Genomic DNA, 21,568 nt, shown 5'->3' with positions numbered 1-21,568 from the left:
ATCTAAAAATATTTTAATGAATACATACGGGTCTTTATTCTCCTGTGACCCAAACATAATCATAGATTTCAAGGCATTCCAGTCCTGTAGAACACGCTCCAGTGCAAGCTGGGCAAATCTTGGGGGCTCTAAATCATGATCAGGCATATCTGAATCTAAAAAGATAAAGAAATTGTAGGTAAGACAGAAATAAAACATTTTCCTTTTCATGTGTCACAAATGTCAGATGTACTCACCTTCAGGATTGGCGGTTTTCCGGTTACGATCCTCCCTGATTCGAGGTGGCCTGTACTGGCAGTGCTCTACAGTCTGTCTCGCAACTGTCTGCACTAAAAACAGCAAGAGGTGTTCTCCCCTGCAAAACAGAACATGGCTGTGAGAAAAGAAAGGCTACAAAGATGTGGCATGTTCTTTTCAATTTAACTTATTTTATGTCCTAAAAAATCCCACTTGCCTGCTGTTTGGCAGAGTGACCAGATTAGTAGCAGTGAGCAAGCGATAAAGCAGATCAAGACGAGCAGATTTCTGTCCAGCAATTAAAGTTTTACATTTACATTTCTCCCAGCAATCACAGTAGGCTGTTGGTGATGTCCTTTTAAGTCTAGAAAACATTAATACGCAAGTCAAACCATGTAAATTAAAAAATACATACAAAGGTCTTTACTGAAATTACAGAGGTGTACCTCACTGGAACCAGACAGAACCCTCCTTTATTTTTAAATGCCTAGTGTAACTGTTGGAGCCCTGGTGGTGCAATGGTTAAGCGTTCAGCTGCTAACCAGAAGGTTAGCAGCTCAAATCCACCAGCCACTCCTTGGAAACCCTATGAGGTAGTCCTGTAGGGTCGCTAGGAGTCACAATTGGCTTGACGGCAACCAGTTTTTTTTTGTTTTGTTTTTTTAGTGTAATTGTTACAGCTTACTTAACAAGGAGGATTACTTAGTGGTATGAAATCTACAAAGCAACACAAAGTTCCTGTGAGAACAGGTACACTGTAATGACTCTGATGCAGTTACTTCCTCTGGAACATCTTCCTGAATTCCTTATAGTCCCAATCCAGTGTCACTGTTTCTTCTGTAAGCATCTAATGAGCCTTGTAATAGCCTTATGGGCAGATATTTCCTGCTTAAGTTCTCTAACAGAACTGTAAGCTGCATGAGGGCAGGGACTATCTTGCTCACCACCACCCTAGCATCTAGTGTAGTTAATGCACTTAATAAGCACTCAGTGAATAAACAGATCATCACTTTTAGATGCTGAAAATAGGGAAGACAAAATATTAGCCAAAACTCTTTCAATAAAAATTATAAACAAACATCAGTGTTCCACTTGTCCTATATAATTACTTATTTTAAAGCACAATAGATGGTTTTTACAATCCAGTTCTCTATTATAAACTATAATATGTACACATCCATAGTACATTTCTATTTAGCGCTGATGATGATGCTGAGGCACTGCCGTCAGTGTGGATGTTTCTAAGGTCTGGGAAAATGCAGTGTCAGTGCTTCCTAGGTTTGTGGAAACTAGCAAACTAGCCATGGTCACTCTATTGTTTAAGAAGAAAATAAAGTTGAAAAGTTTAGGAAATAAAGTTTAAGGAGGAAATAAAGCACAGGCCAGACATTCATCATGATTCTCTTAACGCCTGTGGCAAATTTCCTGCTAGGAAATACTACCACAGGGGACCAGAGACTCTGGTTGGAAAATCCAGATACAAACCTTCTGTAGATGTGTTTCTCAAAGGACTAATCTAATCCTAGTTACAATGTAGGACAGTACATGTTTCTAAGCATATTAACCTAATTTTATTTAAAGAAGGCTTATGCTAGAACTAGCAAAAAACAAACACTGCAAAGTACACTTTAAATCAGAAACCACATTTTTATTCATAAACTGGCTGAAAGATGGCACCTTGAGAAAACGTCATGCTTTCTGAAGTATAAGCAAAATGCAACTTAGTATACTTATTTCAGTAAATTTAAGCAGTTTATAATATTAAGCTAAAGAAAACTAGACTGTACTCACTTGCAATCATGACCTTTATGACAAACTCTTGCACATTCTGTACAACAACAAAGTGACTCCAGCAAGCCACAAGTTCGACATTCAAAAATATCCTAAAATTAAAATACCATATTTTTAAAAGATATTAAATATCTATATAGCTCATAATAATATTTCTATTTTCTAAAAACAATCCAATGACAATAGAAGCAGAACAAAATTTATGTTTTGCTCCAGAAAACAAAGAGTCATAGAAGAATACAGTGAATATACATTTTAACTATACAAATGGAAATAAAATATTACCAGTGGGGCAAAAAAAAAAAATTTACGTCATCTGAAAAATAGGCATTATACTCATAAAGTCAAGAGATGTGGATCAGATTATACTACCCAGTAAAGATTTCCGACTATCATGATATCCCATATTCAATTTAAGAACCAACTCCTCCACCTTATTTAAGAATTTATTTAAGAATTTAATCTAGTCAGAGTAAAGGGAAATAGCAGATTTGTAATTCCAAAGCTGAGAACTACAACTCTAGTGCTGGGCAGGGGGGGAACCCTAAAGATAGCAGAAATATAGGGAAATATAAAATAACTTACTTGGTTAATGTGCTCTGCTCCAGTCCATGTAAAACTGCAGGTATCATTACAACATAAGACATATAAAGGAGAATCATCAGGGTTGGTACCTGATGGGCACACCATTTCCATAAATACATCTTCCTCCTTTTCACTTGAGGATGCTTCAGCTAAAAAGATTAAGAAAACAGTAGATCATATATCAGAAAAGGACTTATTCACACAGCCATCTACTACTTTCCTCTAATGGAAAAGCTTTAACATATACAAGTATAAATCAGAAACTACTACAGGTAATTTTTTTTTAATTGATATACAAAGGCACTAGGCAAGGAGATCCACCCAGTTTTAGAACAAAGGCAGAGCATAATTATATCATCATAACCCAAAACCACATACCACGACAATACCAACATACTACATGTCAGTCATCTGAATCCTTAGTGCTACATCAAGCAGTTAAAACTCAAGTCCTAACTCTATTTAGCAAATTACAGACAATGTCATAAATTATTTATCACCAGTGTTTTTAGAAAATATCTACTTTAATCCCTTAAAGGCTGGACAGCAGAAATTGATATTCATTAATGTTTTCATTAAGCAGGAATTCCAAGTCAGAAGTAACTACAGTTAGACATATGCCTGTTATTTCTACAAGATTTTATCACTATCATCAGTTAACCAACGACAGGTTCTATCAATAATCCATCTTTATTTTGAAAAGATTACTTATTATACTATCCATTATGAATTTTTTCTTTTTACTTAAACTGTCTTCAGAAACTTACACCAGCTGCTTTTTGATGGAAGGTGGAAGATACAATATACTTGAGAAAAGTATGAATATGCATGAATTTTACACACACACCCGAGATCTCAAGCACGCAAATTATCACAGTAGTTTACAAACGATTATATCATTAACACATACAGATAATAGGTTCAAATAATTAGGACAGCAGTAAAGTAGAGGGCCAGCAAAAACTAGAGGAACAAAATGGAGTCAAACAGACCAACGATGGCACAGGACTAGGCAAAGGTTGTACTGTTATGTATCAGGTAACCATGAGTTGGAGCTGACTCTATGGCAAGTAACAATAACAACACGGAATAGAATCTATCCAAATTAAAAAATAAACAATTCTATTTAGGACTTAAAATTTACCTTTTGCAATTTTCTGAGCTGTTTCTAAGATGGTAATTGCAGCAGGATAAGCTCGGCCACTTACAGCTGACATAAATGGGGTCATCCCTCTTGCATCCCTAAAATGAGAAAAATTGTTCATAAAAGTATCAATTATCTTCCTTTCTGATTATAAAAGAAATACATGTTCACGGTGAAAAAAAAACATCTAATTTTGTTTTATTATAAAATGTTCCACTGTTATTCTGGTGTTACTTTCTAGTCTCATATTTCATTTAAGGAAGAAAGCCACCTCTGGAATCTTTGTCTTTATAAACTATGCTCTCTTTTCTCGGCCTTAGTGACACTAAAGAACAGCCCAGCAAGAGCTCTGGAGTCAAACTACTTGATGTTGAATCCAGGTTCTAACAGTTTCCAGATGTGGGAATAGTAACAGTATCTTACAGAATTGTGGTGAGGATTAAATGAGGCATTTATTTAAAATGCTCTTTGCACAATGCCTAGCAAATAACATGTACTTAATAAATGTTAGCTGTTATTATGGTTTGTTATTATTTTCTTTTAAAAGGTATCTTCAGTACCCTTCATTGAATTTTAATTCCCTCCTAAAGTCCCAAAATTTCCCAAAATCCAGTCCTCTGTCATTTGTGCCTCTCTCTTTCGACCACCATAGCAACTATCACTTTCTATGAAGATTATACAGTTCTACCATCTATACTTGCTTGTTTGATATGTCTACTTGGGATTTTCCATTGTCATCTCACATTCTCCGCAAACCGACTGTCTACCTGACTTAATCTACTTCAGCCAACAGTAACACTGTTCCCAGTCATTAAGACAAAAAAATTGGGTTCTCTATGGATTCTTCCTTCAAAATCATTTAATTTTTTACTTTTGCATCTAATCTTTATTTTCCATTTTCAAAACCAACTCATTAGTTCAGTTGATGGCAACACACACATTAAAGATTACTGATAGATATATAAAATAACCTCTAGCATATTCTTCTAGTCTTTACACTTACTCGTTCAATCCTTATTTATACCACCATCGCATCATTATTCTCATACTCCACCTTGATATTGTTATAGTTTAACCAAACTCACTACTCAGAGGATTCAAGCCCAAAAAATACAGACCAAATACTTGGCATGGTATTTAAGAACCTTCACAGTGGTGGCTTTAGCCTAATATTCCAGATTGAGTGGCCATTATTCTCCTCTTCAATCACCCACTTTAAATTTGTTGAATCGCTAATTCCTAAAACTCTTCTTATACTTCCCTATCTCCATGCTGTTGCTCACTCTTCTCCATACCTATTTTCATGGTTCTACTCAAATTTCGTCTTCACAAAGCTACCTACTACAGAATAAACACATTTCTCCCTCCTATTTACTCCAAAAAGCACTTAGGTACCCCCGGCCCCAATTAATCTATTCGGTACATATATCTAATCTCCCAATTTGATTATGGACTACTAAAAAGCAGGGACAAAGTTCTATTCCACAGTGCAATGTTTTTGATTGTTTACAACATGACCATACTTGTGACTAAAAAACAAAACAAATAAAGAAGCCTCGAACTACTTCTCTCCCTAGGGGAAGTATAAGCTGGTTGAGAATAATGGAATACTCTGCATGTTTATTAGCCAGGATGATTTTATTAAAGTTTACTTTCTTTAGCTTATGTTATAAAAGCAAAATCCAACTACCTGGGGTTGGAGGGAATTTATAAGGGTTTCTTAAATTGAAAATACTGGATATGCTTTTTCAAATCCCTCATCTCATCCTCACCCCCCACATACAAAAACACATGCCCATGTATGCACACACAGATCCCCAACATGCTGCACTCTGATGGAGATGCAGTGCTCCCACGTATTTTCCCAGCACTTTATATACTGCTAAACACAATTAAGAAAAACACCTTTCTTAACTGAGTCATTTACATGAAGTATTTTCCAAATATACCACTTAGAAAACTTTAATAGCAACTCTAGGAAATGCTCCCACATTTATAATATAAAAATGAAAAAGATGACCAACTTGAGAATCTGTATGATTAGCACCTAAAAGTCAGGCAACAGAACTTTGCCTCTCCTTTAATCAGATATAAACCTGCTGTTTACAACATCATCTGTTTATAAGAATGGCATTTTGAGTCTTTTCCAGACGTTCTGTATATTTTCTCAGATAAGGAAAAAAAAACAAAAACCAATGTGCAAATACCAAAATAAAGGACCAGTGAAGTAAAACTTTTGAAAATAAAATGCAGGTGGATTAAAAAGAAGAAAAATAAACAAACTAAAAATATAAGATTTAGAAAACACCAAATGATTATGAGGAAATTATACAAAGATAATAGATAATCTTTAACACCATTAATGCAAACTAAAAATGACAAATAACCAAGAAAATAAAAATATTTTATGTATTTGTATACACATCATTTTTATATATGCCTCAAACCAGTTACTAAACTGCTGTTTAGTGATAATTTTGTTTATAATCCAGTGATTTATTTTACTAGTGGGTCCTTCATTAAAGTAATCATAAATTCATAAGTTGGCTAATTTTCATCCAAAGGTCAATAAGGGTTTAAACATAAAAATTATCTTATCCCTCCTCACCCCCAAAAAACACCCTCTTGCGTTCCTTAATTATGGGGAGAGTCACGATTGGAAGTCCCAGTTCTAGAATCAAGAGACAGACCAGGGTTGGAACTCTAGCTCTGCCACTCACTTGTTTTGTGACCTTGGGCAAGGTAGTTTACAGACTCTAAGAAGCCCGCTTCTTCAAAAGAAGTGGGGATAATTTATCCACACTAGTATTATTTTTTAAAGTTTCTGAGGTGACGGTGATATAACTATAATCTATGGATCTTCATTTGAGAATGACTATCCTGTGATCTTTTTAATAAATAAATATACATCCTGATGTAGCTAACATAAAAGCTGGTTTGTATCTGTTTAGTATACACTATATGATGTTAAGAAGATCTCTTTCACTGAAGAGAGCTTAGTAGCAGAGGATTCTGACAAATTATTTTAGATTCACATAACTGTTGTCTATACATTGCAAGGAAGACCAACTTAAGACGTAAAAGTAGCTAAGCTATGCCTTCATATAAGAAGTATATTAAAGCTTCTTACTTGGCAGAGAGGAGTTCTCGTAGATAGGGCTGGAGAACAACACTGTCACATAACAATTTTAATATAAAATGAGCATTTGCCTTTCGATCCTTGGATTCTACTACAGATGGCTCTGTGGAAGGACCTGTAAGCATTTGGTAACAAAACAGAGTAAACAAGACAAAGTAAAAGAATATTCTGGAATAATGTATCAGGTATATATTAAATAATCCACTAGCTAAGAAAAAATCTTCTAGTATTAGTAATAAATCGGTAACTTCATTACAAGGAATTTAAACACTTCAATACATTTTACAAACCTCATACTTACAAATGTATCTACATACATGCAACATGTTCACTGATACAGGGAATATAATTCAGGGAATTAAGATGTTTTCCAAGCCAAGAAAAGTACGTGAGATAAAAGTACGGAGCTGTAGAAACCTATATGCAAAGTGTACCTTTTTTTTGCTTCCAAATGCCTAGGCAGATAACATAGTACAGATTCTCACCTGGAATGGTGGAGGTGCTTGGTCCTTGACTGGTGCCAGTTGCTGCTGTGGTAAGAGATCCCACAGCGGGGGCCAGGATAAAATCAATGTCACCATCTTTCAGTAAACAGAACAGCAGGAAGTACATCATTATAGAAAACATATCCCTAACATGTTCTCTTAACTGGCCTCATGGCTCTTCACTGCAAGCCAAAGGTCAAATAAGGCAGAGGTTTAAGTGGAAACTTGTATTCCAAATTACTGAGAAGGAATCCACTATGTAAATTAATGACTTTTCTTGATATATTATCAACAAATGGTCTTCCTATCTTCTTACCAGTGTAAAAATATTTCAGTAAAAAATGGATGACTAACAAGTTTCTAGAATTTTAATTTTTAAAGTAAAAAGCTCTTAAACCAAATTTTTTAAACTTAAAAACCAGTTAAAATAATCATTATGCTACTTTCAAGTATTTCAAATTTCTAAATATCTCATTAAAATGTTCAATTTCTTCTCTTTCATGACCTTATCCTTTTGTTAAACACTAAATAAGATAATAGATCTTACCAGGATCCATTGCAGGAGGGTCAGGAACCCAACTAGGGGGAGCTATGGGAGGTGAAACTGGATCCTGGTGGTCACTGGATGAAGCGCCAGCTTCATGTCTACCCAAACCAGCTGCTCTCAATGAACGTCTCATCATTTCCCGTAATCTCAAACTAGAAGAACAGGGACAAAACCAGAGCTCACTAGTCTGTCTAAATGTTAATTCACAGGTGCACAGAACTTCTCATCTGAGAAGACCAAAGTATGTTCTACAAGCAAACACTCCAGGCAAGGGAAGTGGAGTACAAATGCCAATTCTGGAATCACAGAATAAGTCAGTGAGGGACAGAAATGAAACTGGGGGCTCCTAGCACCCAGTTCAGCACTAAAACCACTATATTGAGCTCCCACACCAACTTAAGCACCGGAACAAAAGTTGTTGTGAAGTAAGATTAGAAAATAAGTTTTATCCTTTCATACAGTTAAGATAAATGAACAGCTGCACATTAAAACAAAGTAAGTGTTTCTCTCCTCCGCTTAGAATCAGTAAGAATAAAGTTTAAAAATGGACATTAGCAAACATACTGATTAGTACAAAACCAATATTTTTAGCCTCAGTCTGAAACATCTTGGTAAATATAGACACCCACTAAATCCCTCGTCTGTGATCTCAAAAGCAATTAAACTACTATCCACACAGTGAGTAGTTTTAAAACAAAGACCAATTTAGATTTATTTTTTATACAAAAAAGTTTTTTTTGAAACAGTACAACCTGTATCCCAAGGAAATTAATAAATGAAACTGGAGCTTGTAAAATATGTTGTTAAAATTAATGTCTGGGCATGTTTTTTGTTTTTTCTCCTGCTACACCCCCACAAAAAAATATTGTACAGGTGTGCATATCACTAAAAAGAAACAGAAATAATCACCAACACAGACCTCTTAAGGGTTAAGGGGAACTGATAACTACCTGTACATAAATCTATACCTCTGAATAAAAGTTTACAAAGACTACAATATTAACACATTAAGAATTAACAGCAATTAAGAGAAAGCATATAAGGCAAATTCCTTCACTCAGCCACAGTTTTAGAGCTTCTAAATAGATAAAGAGTAAAAAACTCAATTTTAAGGGCCAGGCAACACATAAGGGGCATCATTCTCCACACAGATTTAATTCCAAAGATACGACATTTCTGATGTGAAAGAGCTAGCATCTGTGAGTATGATATACCTATAAATAAGGAATTCAGAAAAAAATTTATTAATGTTTGAAACTCTAATTGTGATTATTTTTTAATCCTAGGGCAAATGTTTTTCCATATCAATACATTATCAAGTTTATAAGAAAAAGAATTTTAAACCATTTACAAAATTTCCTTCAGAGGCTACTTTCCAGAAACACATCTATTTTATAAGGCTTATGTATGAAGATGCACTTTTTGGAGTTCTTTGGAATATTCTGCAAAGTAAAATTTGATGACTCAAATAATATTAATTACTATAATATTCACTAGTAAAAAATAGCTACAATCAATATCTTCTGTCTCCCAATTTAGAAATTTGAGTTTAAGAGTTTTTATAATATGGAAGGGGAGCAGGGCACAGTGACTGTTTTAGTCAAGGTCACCTCCCTGTCCAAAGATATCACCCACAGAGAAAGGCAGGCTTCTGACCAATAACAGCACACCAGGGTGACTGTTTACACTGTGATGCTTCGATACAATTTTAATTAAGCTCAACACAGACACTTGGTATCTTAATGTGTCTTACTCAAAACAGAGAGAAAAATCAGCAATAGTTGGGTGACACTTTAAATGACCTGAAAATAAATGCATGCTCTGGGCTTGTAAGATGAATGTTTATTTACATCAGGTTCACACACTCAATGCCTACTGGGCCAGGGAGATAAACAAGTAAAGGGCAGTCAGGTGTAAGAGGTAGTGGCAAACTAGAGGTATACATGCCCATCTAAAGGCATTCAACTTTTAAAGAAAAAAGTTTTAACATTGTACAGGCCACAGAAAACATATGTGGGCTATTCTCCAGCCCCTAGCTTTTAGGATGGATTTAGAATAAATGAAGATAAATTGAGACCATAGTCTCATCTTGAACTTGCAAACTCCCAACTTTGTTGTTGTGATGTAGTCAATTCAATATTAAATGAGGGAGTCACTCCTCGTCATTTTTTTTTTAATTGTCCTTAACCTTTTTTCTTCATTTGGTCTTGGGAACATTTTTAAGTACAATGCCCAGCTCCTCATACAGATTCTTAAAAAAAAAAACCACACCAAAAAAAAAACAAAGAAAAAACGAAAAACAAAAAAAGAAATTATTCTTCAAGATGTTGTACACAATTCATGAAGATTCACCTGTATCCTCAGTGGCTGAGGACAATACTGAGGAGATACCACCTTGGCTGCTAAGATTCAGAGTTTTGACATTTCTTCACATAGGCTTGCCTGGAGTCATCGTATTTTCTGACAATATGGAAGAATTCAAGGATGATGTAAGTTCCTCTTTGTAAGCACGTTATATCCATGCTACAGAAGCCTTAGAATCCAGTCATGTTCAAACACACCACTGTGACAAAAAAGCGAAGGTCATGTGTCTTCCAGATTAATAATCTCTAGAGTAAATACACCTGTAATCAGATGCATCAATCAAGCTTTCCACTAAATCTGACCTTTGTACTCAGGAATATTGAGTCACATAACAAAACTTGAGTCAAATCATCATCTGAAGGCATTTAACAGTACTCCATTCAATATTGCAATTGCATCAGTTTTGAGCTTACAGCTCATGAATCCCAGCCTGCATACTCATCAAGGGACATCGCCTAGAAAATCCATTGTAGGCTAGAGGAGGGTTTCACTTCAATGAAGCAGAGTCTGTGGACTTCCTACTGCCCGGCGTGGATAATAAGACTCCTGTGCTTTCATCTGTTCAACCGGCAGCCCTGAGTTTGAACTGGTTAAGAGCAGTGCAGTGAAATCTTCGGCAAATTCCTCAAAGGAGCTTACTCTGCAAATTATTTCTGTGAGCAACACATCACCCACTCTTGAAGCTCCTTTTAGTCTTTGCCTTCAAAATAATCCTTACATGAAAAAAAGATGGCAGCACTGGCATTGGACAAATCATATCAGAGAGTCCAACTTGATTTGCATCTGTATTTTCCCTGAGGAAGTGAAATACCTGAAATAATTCAGACACTAATTTCTTCAAGAAAAATTTAAATTGCTTTCCATTTTAGACCAAACACTTTCTCTGCCTCGTGTAATCCTAAGTAAATAAGCTGGTGATAATTTCCGTTTTGTATAGGCTACATAATGTTTTTGTACTGTTTTAAGTTATAATTTGGTACCATAAATGGTTATTTCATAAATCTCACTTCAGGATGTTTTTGAACCTGGGAAGCTATCAACTTGGTAGCGTTCCTGGTGCCAATTTAAGGATAACCATGTTTAAACAGTGAGTTGAATATGGAACAGAAAACAGGCAAGGGATGTCCTCATCTTAAGTAGGCTTTCCAACCTATCACGTTAGCACACAGCGAGCACTGCTTTCATTAATCTGTCAGTAAACAAGAATTTTGGCTCAACAGTGTCTAGAATAAATGTGCTTTTTCCTACAGAAAGAAAATTATATCCCGAATTCTTTATATTCCTCATCTATTTAAAAATCTAACAATTTTTAACACGTTATAAAGGTCTATCATCCCACAACTCGGAAAGCCTGAAAATTTAAAAAATCAAATGTTCAGAAAGCCACACACATCAGCCTTTTATTTCTTCCCAGATTATTAAGACATCTGAGAAACTGACCTAAGTAAGCCATCTGAAAATAAAAGATTGAGGTTCTTTTCAATTACTGTATTACCTGTTCTCCAACTAAATAGCTTCCTAGAAGGCAAGAATGATGAATTTAGAACATATTGAAAGAATCAAGTTTGAACTACTTGTCTAAATTATCTCAAATTTATGACGTATCCTAGGTCCTATTATTCTAACCTAACTCTAATTAGATAGTCTCAGATATTTTTCCCCAGGGTGATATTTTCACTACCAAGGAAGGAGTAACAAAAACAAAAGCAAAAAGAACCCACCAATTCATGCATATGGTAGGTAAGAGCTACATGTCTTCCTGTACTTGAATCTCTTTCCTCCAATTAAACTTTCCTGGTAAAAATCACATTACCTTCGGCTACTTGATGATCCAGCCCGATTACCTGGGCCATTACTTGAAACAACTGATATTGCATTTGCAATAGCCTCGACAGCAGAAAGCCTTTCTGCAAATGTGTTTCTTTCTGAGCGCTCTGCTTCTGAAACGTAAGAGAAAAAAATTGGGATCAACTTAAACTTCAAAAATAACTAAGAGATTAAGTATGTACAGGCCTCTAGATACTAGCTACTATAATTTTAATGCTCCATCAATGCACATATTAGGGAGCCAATACTTTAACTTCTCCTTAAAGCAACAAGACAGATTGTACTATGAGCTCTAATATGTGAAGATATTAAAGGTATCTTCTTTATTTACTTTTCGATCTCCAAAGGCCAAAAATAAGGTCATTAATAAGTAGATTGGAATTTAATGTTCTCCACCAAGGAAGGAAAAAGATCTACATATCAGTTATCTCAGTCTTAGTTTTAAACACTACTTATAATCCTTTAGTGACTCAATAATGAGATAAAGGTCAGAAATCTGCACATCACTATTTAAAAATGTAGCTATCAGAATACCAACAGCAGAATTCAAAATAAAGAAAAAATTATGAATTACATAATTACATTTTAGGTTTTTTAAAAGTTTCCCCTTTGTTTAGCCAATTAAAAACTATGGTGAAAGGGTCTATTTACTTTTTTAAAATATCTAACAACTCACTAGGTTATTTGCCCTTCTACATTCTGAAAATTGGGATGAAAGCTGCCATAACGTAAATTGGCTTAACTTGCTAAATAATTAAATAATCCCCAGGGTATTAGTGAAGCTCATTAAGTATCTTATATATATATAAAGCAGAATTCAAGACAACAAAAAACTACACTGATGAAAACCTTTTATTTGCTTATGTGATATATCCATCCTAACAAGAGACAGGCATATTTATCTTTAAGAGAGTCAAAACACCAAGATTTTACAAGACAAAATAAAAGTACACACATATACACAAATTCTTTATAGTATTTGTTTTTCTTTTCCATTAAATGTTATCATGTTTCCTAAACTGCCTAAAGCTTTTTTTAAAGACCTCGTTATAGTTCTTAATCTCACCCTCTTCTTCTTTAGTTTCCTTATTGCTTGTTGGAAAGCAAACTGATACACAAGCATGCAAAATATTTCGATTTCCATCGCATCTATGGCTGATGAACGTCTGTAACATCTGTAGATTCTGCTCTAAAACAACCGCTTGCTCGAGATTCATGAGATACTGTCGACAGGCCTCATAGTCACAGCGTAGAATGTGCTGCATTAAGGTTTGTTTCTGTGCTCGGAGAAATTAGGAAAGAAAAAAAACTTCGATAATTTGAATAGCACTAGGAAAGAAATAAAAGGCTTCAATAATTTGAGTAGCATATTACATATGTCAGATTTTTCTCATGGCCAGCACTATATGTAATCAGCTCTGCAAATAAGTAAAGACAGTTTCAGGTGACATGGCAAAAGGAGTTGAACTTAAAGGTACCGTTTAAGCAAAATACACACCTGACAGAATAAAAATGGGTTGGTAAACTTTTCCTGTAAAGGACCAGTAATTATTTTCAGCTTTTACCACTACTCAACTCTGCTCTGTTTGCGGGAAAGCAGCCGTATTTGATGCATAAATGAATGGGAGTGGTGAGATGTGGCCCAGGGGCAATAGTCTGCAGGCCACAGGTTTACATTATATGTTATATGGCCATATAGAGTTAGAACCCTATTAAGATTGTTAATCAATTAAGAAAAGGGTATAAATTTTATTCCAGACTTGCTCTCACTCTCTTTTGCTCTTAAAGTTACCACATTACGCTGTGATCCACAAAAACCAAAACCTGCAGCTCCCCAGAAATCACGACAGATGCAAACCCCAAAGGTGACAACTAATGTGACTGTCCACGACACGGTAGTACTAATCACGTATTTACAAAACATATCATTAACTACCTGAGAACAGCATGAACATATCAAAAAGTTCAAATGTGTTTCTTTCAAATGTAAAACTATAGTTGTATTTAATGGACTGAGTATAAAGCATTAGTTTTAGAAAACAAATAAACTGCCTCATTTTAACTAGAATTAGGAACTGAAAGAAAGCAAGTGGGAAAAGAGTATGTGGAAGTACAAATGGAAAAAGAAGAATATATTTGAACCATTTGCCACCTCCTCCTCAAAGTGTCTAAATAGCTTCTCCCCTCTCCCAAACTTACGGGGTCTGAGGGCCTAAAAGAAAATACATCCACAAAGCCATTTTCAACACCTACCATATGTGAAGTAAGCCATTGTGAATGCTAACTATGGCTCTGAAGTGACCCCATCATAAGCAAGCTCCAGTTCAAAAGTATGAGGTGAACCACATAAGACTAAATTTGTGAAATATAGGCATGAAATCAATACGTCGAGAGAATATGTCAAACTCTCTCCAAAGAACAAAAAACACACTACTTTCAAAGTCAATTAAAAATCAGGATATTTTGTTGTACACTGCTGTGGTAGAGAATGTTTTCAAACGACTGACCACATCATTTGGCTGGAAGCAGGCTCTCTACAGGGAACTCTCACCTCCAACCTGCTGGACTGTATATGGGTTCTCATAATGAGAGTATACTACTACACAGAGCTGTGTTATAAGCAAAGAAGTTTATTCTGCATCACCATATATTGTGTGTGTCACTTATGGCAAAGGGCAGAAAGAGTTCACTTAAAAATTTCTTGTGGTTCTACTGTGTGCCAAGTCCTAGTCACTGAGGCACAAAGATAAATGATGACACACTTTATCCCTACCCATGGGATGATGACACATTTTATCTTACCCTTGAGATGCTGACAAAGTACAAGAGTCACATAACCAAATGCCTGCAGAAGCATTTTATCCTGATGAACAGCAACTTTATTCTTCCAAAACCTTGTTACTCTCTTGCTTCCTCACACTCTATATTTAACCATCAGCAAATCCTGTTGGCTCTACATTAAAAACATATCGACAATATCTAGAATCTAATCACTTTTCACTCATACGCCAAGCCACCATCATCTCCCACCTGGATTATTTTAATAGTGTCCTTATCAGTATCTCTACTTCCACACTTGCCCCCCTAGAATTTTCTACACATCAGCAGTGATCCTTTGAAAATGTAAGTTAAAGTAGGTCAATCTCTGCTCAAGTTGCTCCAGTGGCTTCCAACAGTGTTGCCTTCACATCTAACAAGCCCCTCAACCTCAACATGCTTAAACTCATCCTCTTTCCTTATCCCATTTATTCTTCTTCCTATATTTCCTCTCTACAGTCAATCACACCGAAATCAGAAGCCTGGGGTTACAGTAACACCTTCCTCTCATTTACTACTGACATCCAGTCACCAAGCCTTATAGGTTCTAATCCATCCCTTCGTCTTCACTCCCAAGAGTTTAAGCTGACTTTGTTTTGCACCTGGATAATTACATTAGCCTTTTATCTGGTCTCTATACTTCCATTCTCTATCCTCCACTTCCTACAAATCCATCCTCCACTGCTAACCATCCTTTTAAAAAATTTAATCATGCCATTCTACAGCTTAAAATCTTTTTCCTCATAGCTTTTAGGGAAAAGTTCAGGCCCTCAGGTTAGCACACAAAGCACCCTAGTACCTCTCTTCAGCCTCATTAGTTGCCACTCATTGGCCCCTATGAGCCCTACCTTCTAGTTATATCCAGAGAATGTACACAGTTTCCCAACACATTATACAGATTCACAAAGGCTACTCTTAGTGCCTGAGATAACATCTCCCACCTTCATCCTTAGGTCTAGGGGACCTGTATCTAATCAGTAAAAGCTCTGTCCAAGCATCACCTGCTGAGGGAAACCTTCTCCACAGTCACAGCCTGACTTAGATCCCTCCTTTCTGTGCTCCCACAACACTGTGTATGCCTTAAATTACACTGTAATCACTGATTTTCTTGTCTCTCTTGTTCTAACAGGCTGTTACCTCCTTTAGGGAGGGGGCAATGAATGATCTATTCAAGACTGTTTCCCTAGACTCCTCCAAGTGTCTTCTGAATTAAAATGTCTAATAATTTCAAAGGTTAAATTACCTCTACAGCCATGATGATAATAGCAGCTTTCTTTTTGATTGTTGAATTAGCAGGAAGATTTATTAAAGAATGTACACCCATTCCAAGACTACTAATAGGTGGAAGATCAAGCCAATCAGGATCCCTTATTCCTCCCATGCAATCTTTGGCCATTGGGTAGATAGTACCATTTCCATCTCGAAGAATAATAGGAGACTCCTAAAATGGAGGACAAATAATAAAGTTCAGCTCCCAATCAAAAATGTACCTATGATCATGACAATAAAAACATCTATTTTCAAATTGGATGTTAGTAATAATGACCAAACAAGGATTCTAGCATTAAAATGTGTTAAAAATTCTAAATTCTTCAATAGCTTAATAACAAGTAAACAAGAGCCAGACCCTAAATATCACAAAAATGCCAGTGTTGTCATATCACTTTTCAAAAGCAAAGATGAGCCTCTATACCTGTCCAGCAGTGAAAATGGCTACATTCCTCTCATTCTGACCAAGGAAAGCAATGCTGCTTGTAGGAAAATTATTTTCCTGTTCTGCTTTTCCTGTAGCAAGATCAAAGATACAATACCGTACCCAATTTCCAGTCTTCAGAACAGCATGCACACCTTCAGAAGCACATAAATAGAAAGAAAAATTGTTACATATTTTTAGTGATCTCTAATAAGAATCTACCAAATTCTGACACCTCTGGCCACATCTGTAAATTAATTCAAACAAATACACTTTATTCCATAATGTTACACACACGGGACAAAAAGTGCTAATGCCCCAAACCACGTTAATCTTATTCCTATTTACTGCACAAGCATTAATAACACATAGAACATGCCAGTTAAAAGTTACCAAAAAAAGTTACCAAATCTTTACCTTTGGAATCTACATTCACTGCTAATATTTCTGTTTTTTCAGGTATACAAAGCTTTTTAGGAGTCCTTTGGAAACAGTCAGGAACTTTTGGTGTTCCACCAGTTTTGACAACCTATACAACACAAAAGAAATTTTTCCTTCAAATTCTCACAACATACTCAAAAAGTCAGATCCAAAATTCACCTGCTAAGTGATTCTTCGACATGTACCTGCAGTTCATCAATTCTAAGTAATCTACAATCTTGCAGGAGAGAAGAAGGGTCAGCATCTGAACCAGAACTGCTCTGGCAGTTGGTATTACTGGATGTTCCTGGAAATTTCACAGCAACATAGGCACCATCCACTTTCAGCACCTAGAAGTACAATTAAATATGGTAAACAATATGCAGATTCTACTCACTGAGCTAATTTAACATGGAACAAAGGGACGAAAGGCATGTAATTGGACTCCTTACGAGTATGTTTCTTCACACAATCACCATGTTATAAAATTAAACTAGACACATTCACCAAAGTTTTGCTGTTGATGTCTATACTCTAGGCTCACTTGCTAGAGAAAAACTGACCTATATAGAGAGTGATTATTCTGTACATGTTTAACAATCAATCGAAAAGTTTAAGTATAACCCATGAAACCCCATCTTCCCTCTTTATCAGAATAGCACTGTCCAACAGAACTCTCTTGGTAACAGGTAATACCCTTAATCTGCACTGTCCCATATGGCAGCCACTAGCCATTAAGTGGCTACTCAGCATCTGAAATGAAACTAAGGTGACTGGAGAGCTGACTTTTTAATATTATTTAATTTTAATAAATTTAAATAACTATATATGGCTAGTGGCTACCGTATTGGACAGCACAGGTAGACAGTCAGCAATGCACAATCAGAAAACCACCACAGGACTTGAAACCAGGATACTTGAGCCCCACCTCTGCTACTTAGTATCTGCACGCTTTTGAGTCAGTGTGATCTTCTTGCAGGAGAGAAAATCCCTGCCCATAAACTGTAGTTCTATTTTGAGAATCAAATGGAAGGGTATATGAGAAAAGCCTTTGCAAACTGTAGAACACAGTATATCTACCCTGTCATTCACGTACAAATGAAAAAGCGTCACATTTTAGGAAAACCTTTACTTTGTAGATATTCTACAGTTGTGGATCCATTTTGTTCTTAAGTGTGTGGGGAAAAGGGGTGAAATTAACTTGATTTCTTAGAAGGCAAGACCATCTTCAGAAAAAAGAGAAGAAAGTGGAAGGTGACTTAAGAGCAGGGGTAAGACTTTTAAATCCGTGTTATGGAAGATGATCTCAATTAGAATCATCTAACAGATGGGGTCACCCCAAGTCAGAGTCAACTCAAACGCAACTGGTGTGTGTGTTCCAAAGAATGGACTGTATCAAAAAGCAATATATCTTTTTGTAACTTTTCTATAAATCTAAAATTATTACAAAATAAAATGTTCATTAAAAAAACATCATATAACCATAAATGCTCAAGAAGAGGCATAACAGTCATCTGTCTGTCTGGGACAGAGGAGATATATGCATCAGATTAAGAAATGGGATTAATGAGACCACTAAAGGTGACAGAGCAGCCCTGGGAAAAGGGCTGATGGACACTCACCAACCGCAAATTCTTGGATAACCAGTATCACTATAGTTCTGTTAGTAATTAATGCTTGGATATTGTAAACAAACCTTGCCAACAGGAACATTCTTAACATCTTCCACAAAAACGACTTCCCTAAGAGACCACTGCTCTTCGTTCACCTTTTCCTCTTCTTTCGGGGCAGGGGTTGACCGTCGTCGTTCTTAGACAACAACAAAATGGTAAGTACCAAAAAAAAAATGTAAAAGAGACTTTATAGATTTCATCTACATATATGAAAAAGGTCATTTTTACAGGGAAACATAACTGAGGTTTCTAAGTAAAACTTTTGTTAACTACTGCTTTATGAATTGGGGCTTTGTGAACAATTTCCACTTTAAATCAATTTATGGGGAAGAACAGCCACATCCACTAATGCCCAGTTAAAACTACATGAACACTACTACAAACAACCGCAAAGGGGGAAAAAAAAGTATTTTGGAGGCTTCACAGTTAGGGCTATCTGACCAACGTCCACAAAGCAAGACCTGTTAGGATGCTCTTAAAGCTATCCTGTAAGTTTAACTTCAATTTCATGTACTTCAATTTCCTCAGCTGCAAAGCAACTACATTGTAAAAGAAATTTTGAGGAGCTTTTAAAAAACTGTAAACCCAAGGTGCAGAAGTTAAATCCAGGTTCACATATTCTTCAAAATCTCAGCAAAGTTGTGACCAAGTCATAACCAACCCATGGTAAGTGGGGTATATATTCTAGTTAGTGACAGTAATTTCCTTCTATTACTGCAATGCATTTTATATACATTAAAAAATTATAATCACTAAAAACAACAGTCAATGCTGTGAATCTTGCAATCCCTAATTATCTTCCCACAAACTGCTAGCTTTTTTACCCACCACCCCCGTCCTTTTTTTTTTAAATGCCTGAAAATCACTTACTAGTCAGAGAGATACATTTGTATGTTGTCAGATCTTGCAGCTCCAGCAATTAACAAGTTTTGGTTTAATCAACTACCTCCTCTCTTCCTAACTAACTTCACCTTCCTAAAAAGGAGGTGGGGGTGAGGTGTAAGTGGGGATATATTCAAATGCTAAATCGATCCCCAGCCCAGTGCTCTTCATAATCACCACTGTCTCAGACCTGTCCTAGCAACCACTAGGTTAGCGGAACAGAAATGCTTGCAAAACTCAGTTACCATCATCATAGCTACAACACACAGCATACTCCTCCTGTTTCCCACAAAAATAACCAACATTTGTATAATGCTTTTAGTGTTTACAAAGCAAAACAGATGACAAATCTAACAAAACAGCCAGCCTGCAAGGAAAATACTATTAGTAAATATGGTCAATTCACAATAGAACCTTACAGTTGTTTTACCCCAGACTAAATTCTCTACACCTCCTTCTCTTAACACTGATGACTCCACCGAGCCAGATGTGGAGTCAGTGAAAAGGCCATTCCATAGGTTTGGGTGGTCCTGTCTCTCCTCTTTCTGTCCCTTCCTTCTAATGGTAATCAAAGGGAAGCAAATTAAACTAAAATTAACATGAAAGTGAAAAATGTTTAAGATATTTATCAATCAGCAAATATTTACTGAGTATTATATGCAGGTATGCAAACCAGCTCTGGTAGAAGAATGGTTGGAATAGAGAAAGTACAGTGAGTTCACCCTGGGAAAACCTTCTATCCTAAATACGGTCCTGTGCCACATAACGTCTGTTCAAGCAACATCCAACTGCATATACATCCATGGTCCCATAAGGTTATAAGAGAGTTCAGAAATCCCGACTGGAGAACGGGACATAGTGGATGTAACCGGATGTAGCGAATGCAGCAGCTTCCCACACACAACACGTGTATTTCATGTCTCTTGTATACAAAGAGACTGCGATGCCAGGCATATAATGGTACGGTAAATTGCAGAGGGAGGTTATTTGCCCCAGCAAATAATATGGTGTTCACACAACGTCCAAATCACATAATGTCCCATTTCACAGAATGTATCATGGATGTTAAAGAACGCATGAATTTACACAGCTGTGAAAAACAATTGTTTAAAAAAAAATGCTAAGATCAAATGCAAGATAAGCATCTCCACAGATGGGAAATGAAGCTAAAAGTGCTCCCCAGTGAAAGAATGGGGACCAGAGCTTTGTTAGGAAAGTTGGTAGTTGAAATATTTAATGGCAACCACTAAAAGAATAGAAATACAATTAATGGCTTCCAAATCAACAGAGAAGACAAAAGAGAGACAAGGCACTGACTGCTCTGACCAGGACCACAACAGAGGGTCCTGGACAGGGCCAGAGAAGGATGTAGAACAAAATTCTAACTCACAAAAAAGAGACCAGATTTACTGGCCAAGGAGACTGAAGAAACCCCAAGAGTATGGCCCCCAGACACCCTTTTAGCTCAGTGGTGAAGTCATTTCCGAGGTTCACCGTTCAGCCGGGGAGTGGACAGCCCCATAAAACCAAATGGGACTAATGAGGCACAGCAGTCCAGGGACAAGGCCCAGAAGGCAGAAGGGGACAGGAAAGCTGGTGATAGGGAATGCAAGGTTGAGTAAGGATTGTGTTAATGTGTTGTGAGGTTGTTAACCATTGTCATAGGGCAACATGTGTACTAACTGTTAAATGAGAAACTATTTTGTTCTGTAACCCTTCATCTAAAGTGAGAATAGCAGCACAACTGGAAGAGCGTAGTTGATGTCACTGAACTGTGCATGCAGAATTTTTGAAATGGTGTATGTTTGGCTATGTATATTTTCACCAAAAAAAAAAAAAGGTCGAGAAGGGAGAGGGTTGACATGTTGTGGGGTTGTTAACCAATGTCATAAAACAATATGTGTACTACTGTTTCATGAGAAACTATTTGTTCTGTAAGCCTTCACCTGAAGTACAATTTTAAA

At 36.3% G+C, this 21,568-nt stretch overlaps 1 protein-coding gene across 6 annotated transcripts in view; it reads right to left on the bottom strand.

The window, feature by feature from the left end:
- UBR5 (ubiquitin protein ligase E3 component n-recognin 5) overlaps nt 1–21,568 on the bottom strand; it is a 162,063-nt gene that overhangs the window by 42,405 nt on the left and 98,090 nt on the right. For all 6 annotated transcript variants that reach the window (XM_004370719.2, XM_023726015.1, XM_023726012.1 and 3 more), the window contains 16 exons: nt 18,746–18,858; nt 17,256–17,399; nt 17,047–17,158; nt 16,630–16,784; nt 16,180–16,377; nt 13,186–13,396; nt 12,106–12,232; nt 7,929–8,080; nt 7,382–7,477; nt 6,888–7,011; nt 3,758–3,855; nt 2,614–2,762; nt 2,029–2,120; nt 455–601; nt 237–355; nt 29–155 (listed from right to left, as the gene is read on the bottom strand). In XM_004370719.2, the coding sequence (XP_004370776.1) occupies nt 29–155; nt 237–355; nt 455–601; nt 2,029–2,120; nt 2,614–2,762; nt 3,758–3,855; nt 6,888–7,011; nt 7,382–7,477; nt 7,929–8,080; nt 12,106–12,232; nt 13,186–13,396; nt 16,180–16,377; nt 16,630–16,784; nt 17,047–17,158; nt 17,256–17,399; nt 18,746–18,858 (2,164 nt within the window). The remainder of the gene's footprint in view (nt 1–28; nt 156–236; nt 356–454; nt 602–2,028; nt 2,121–2,613; nt 2,763–3,757; nt 3,856–6,887; nt 7,012–7,381; nt 7,478–7,928; nt 8,081–12,105; nt 12,233–13,185; nt 13,397–16,179; nt 16,378–16,629; nt 16,785–17,046; nt 17,159–17,255; nt 17,400–18,745; nt 18,859–21,568) is intronic.

The sequence above is a fragment of the Trichechus manatus genome, unplaced genomic scaffold, assembly GCF_000243295.1.
Source record: "Trichechus manatus latirostris isolate Lorelei unplaced genomic scaffold, TriManLat1.0 scaffold00009, whole genome shotgun sequence".
Classification (NCBI taxonomy): Eukaryota; Metazoa; Chordata; class Mammalia; order Sirenia; family Trichechidae; genus Trichechus; species Trichechus manatus.
This window is presented reverse-complemented; position numbering and strand designations above follow the sequence as displayed.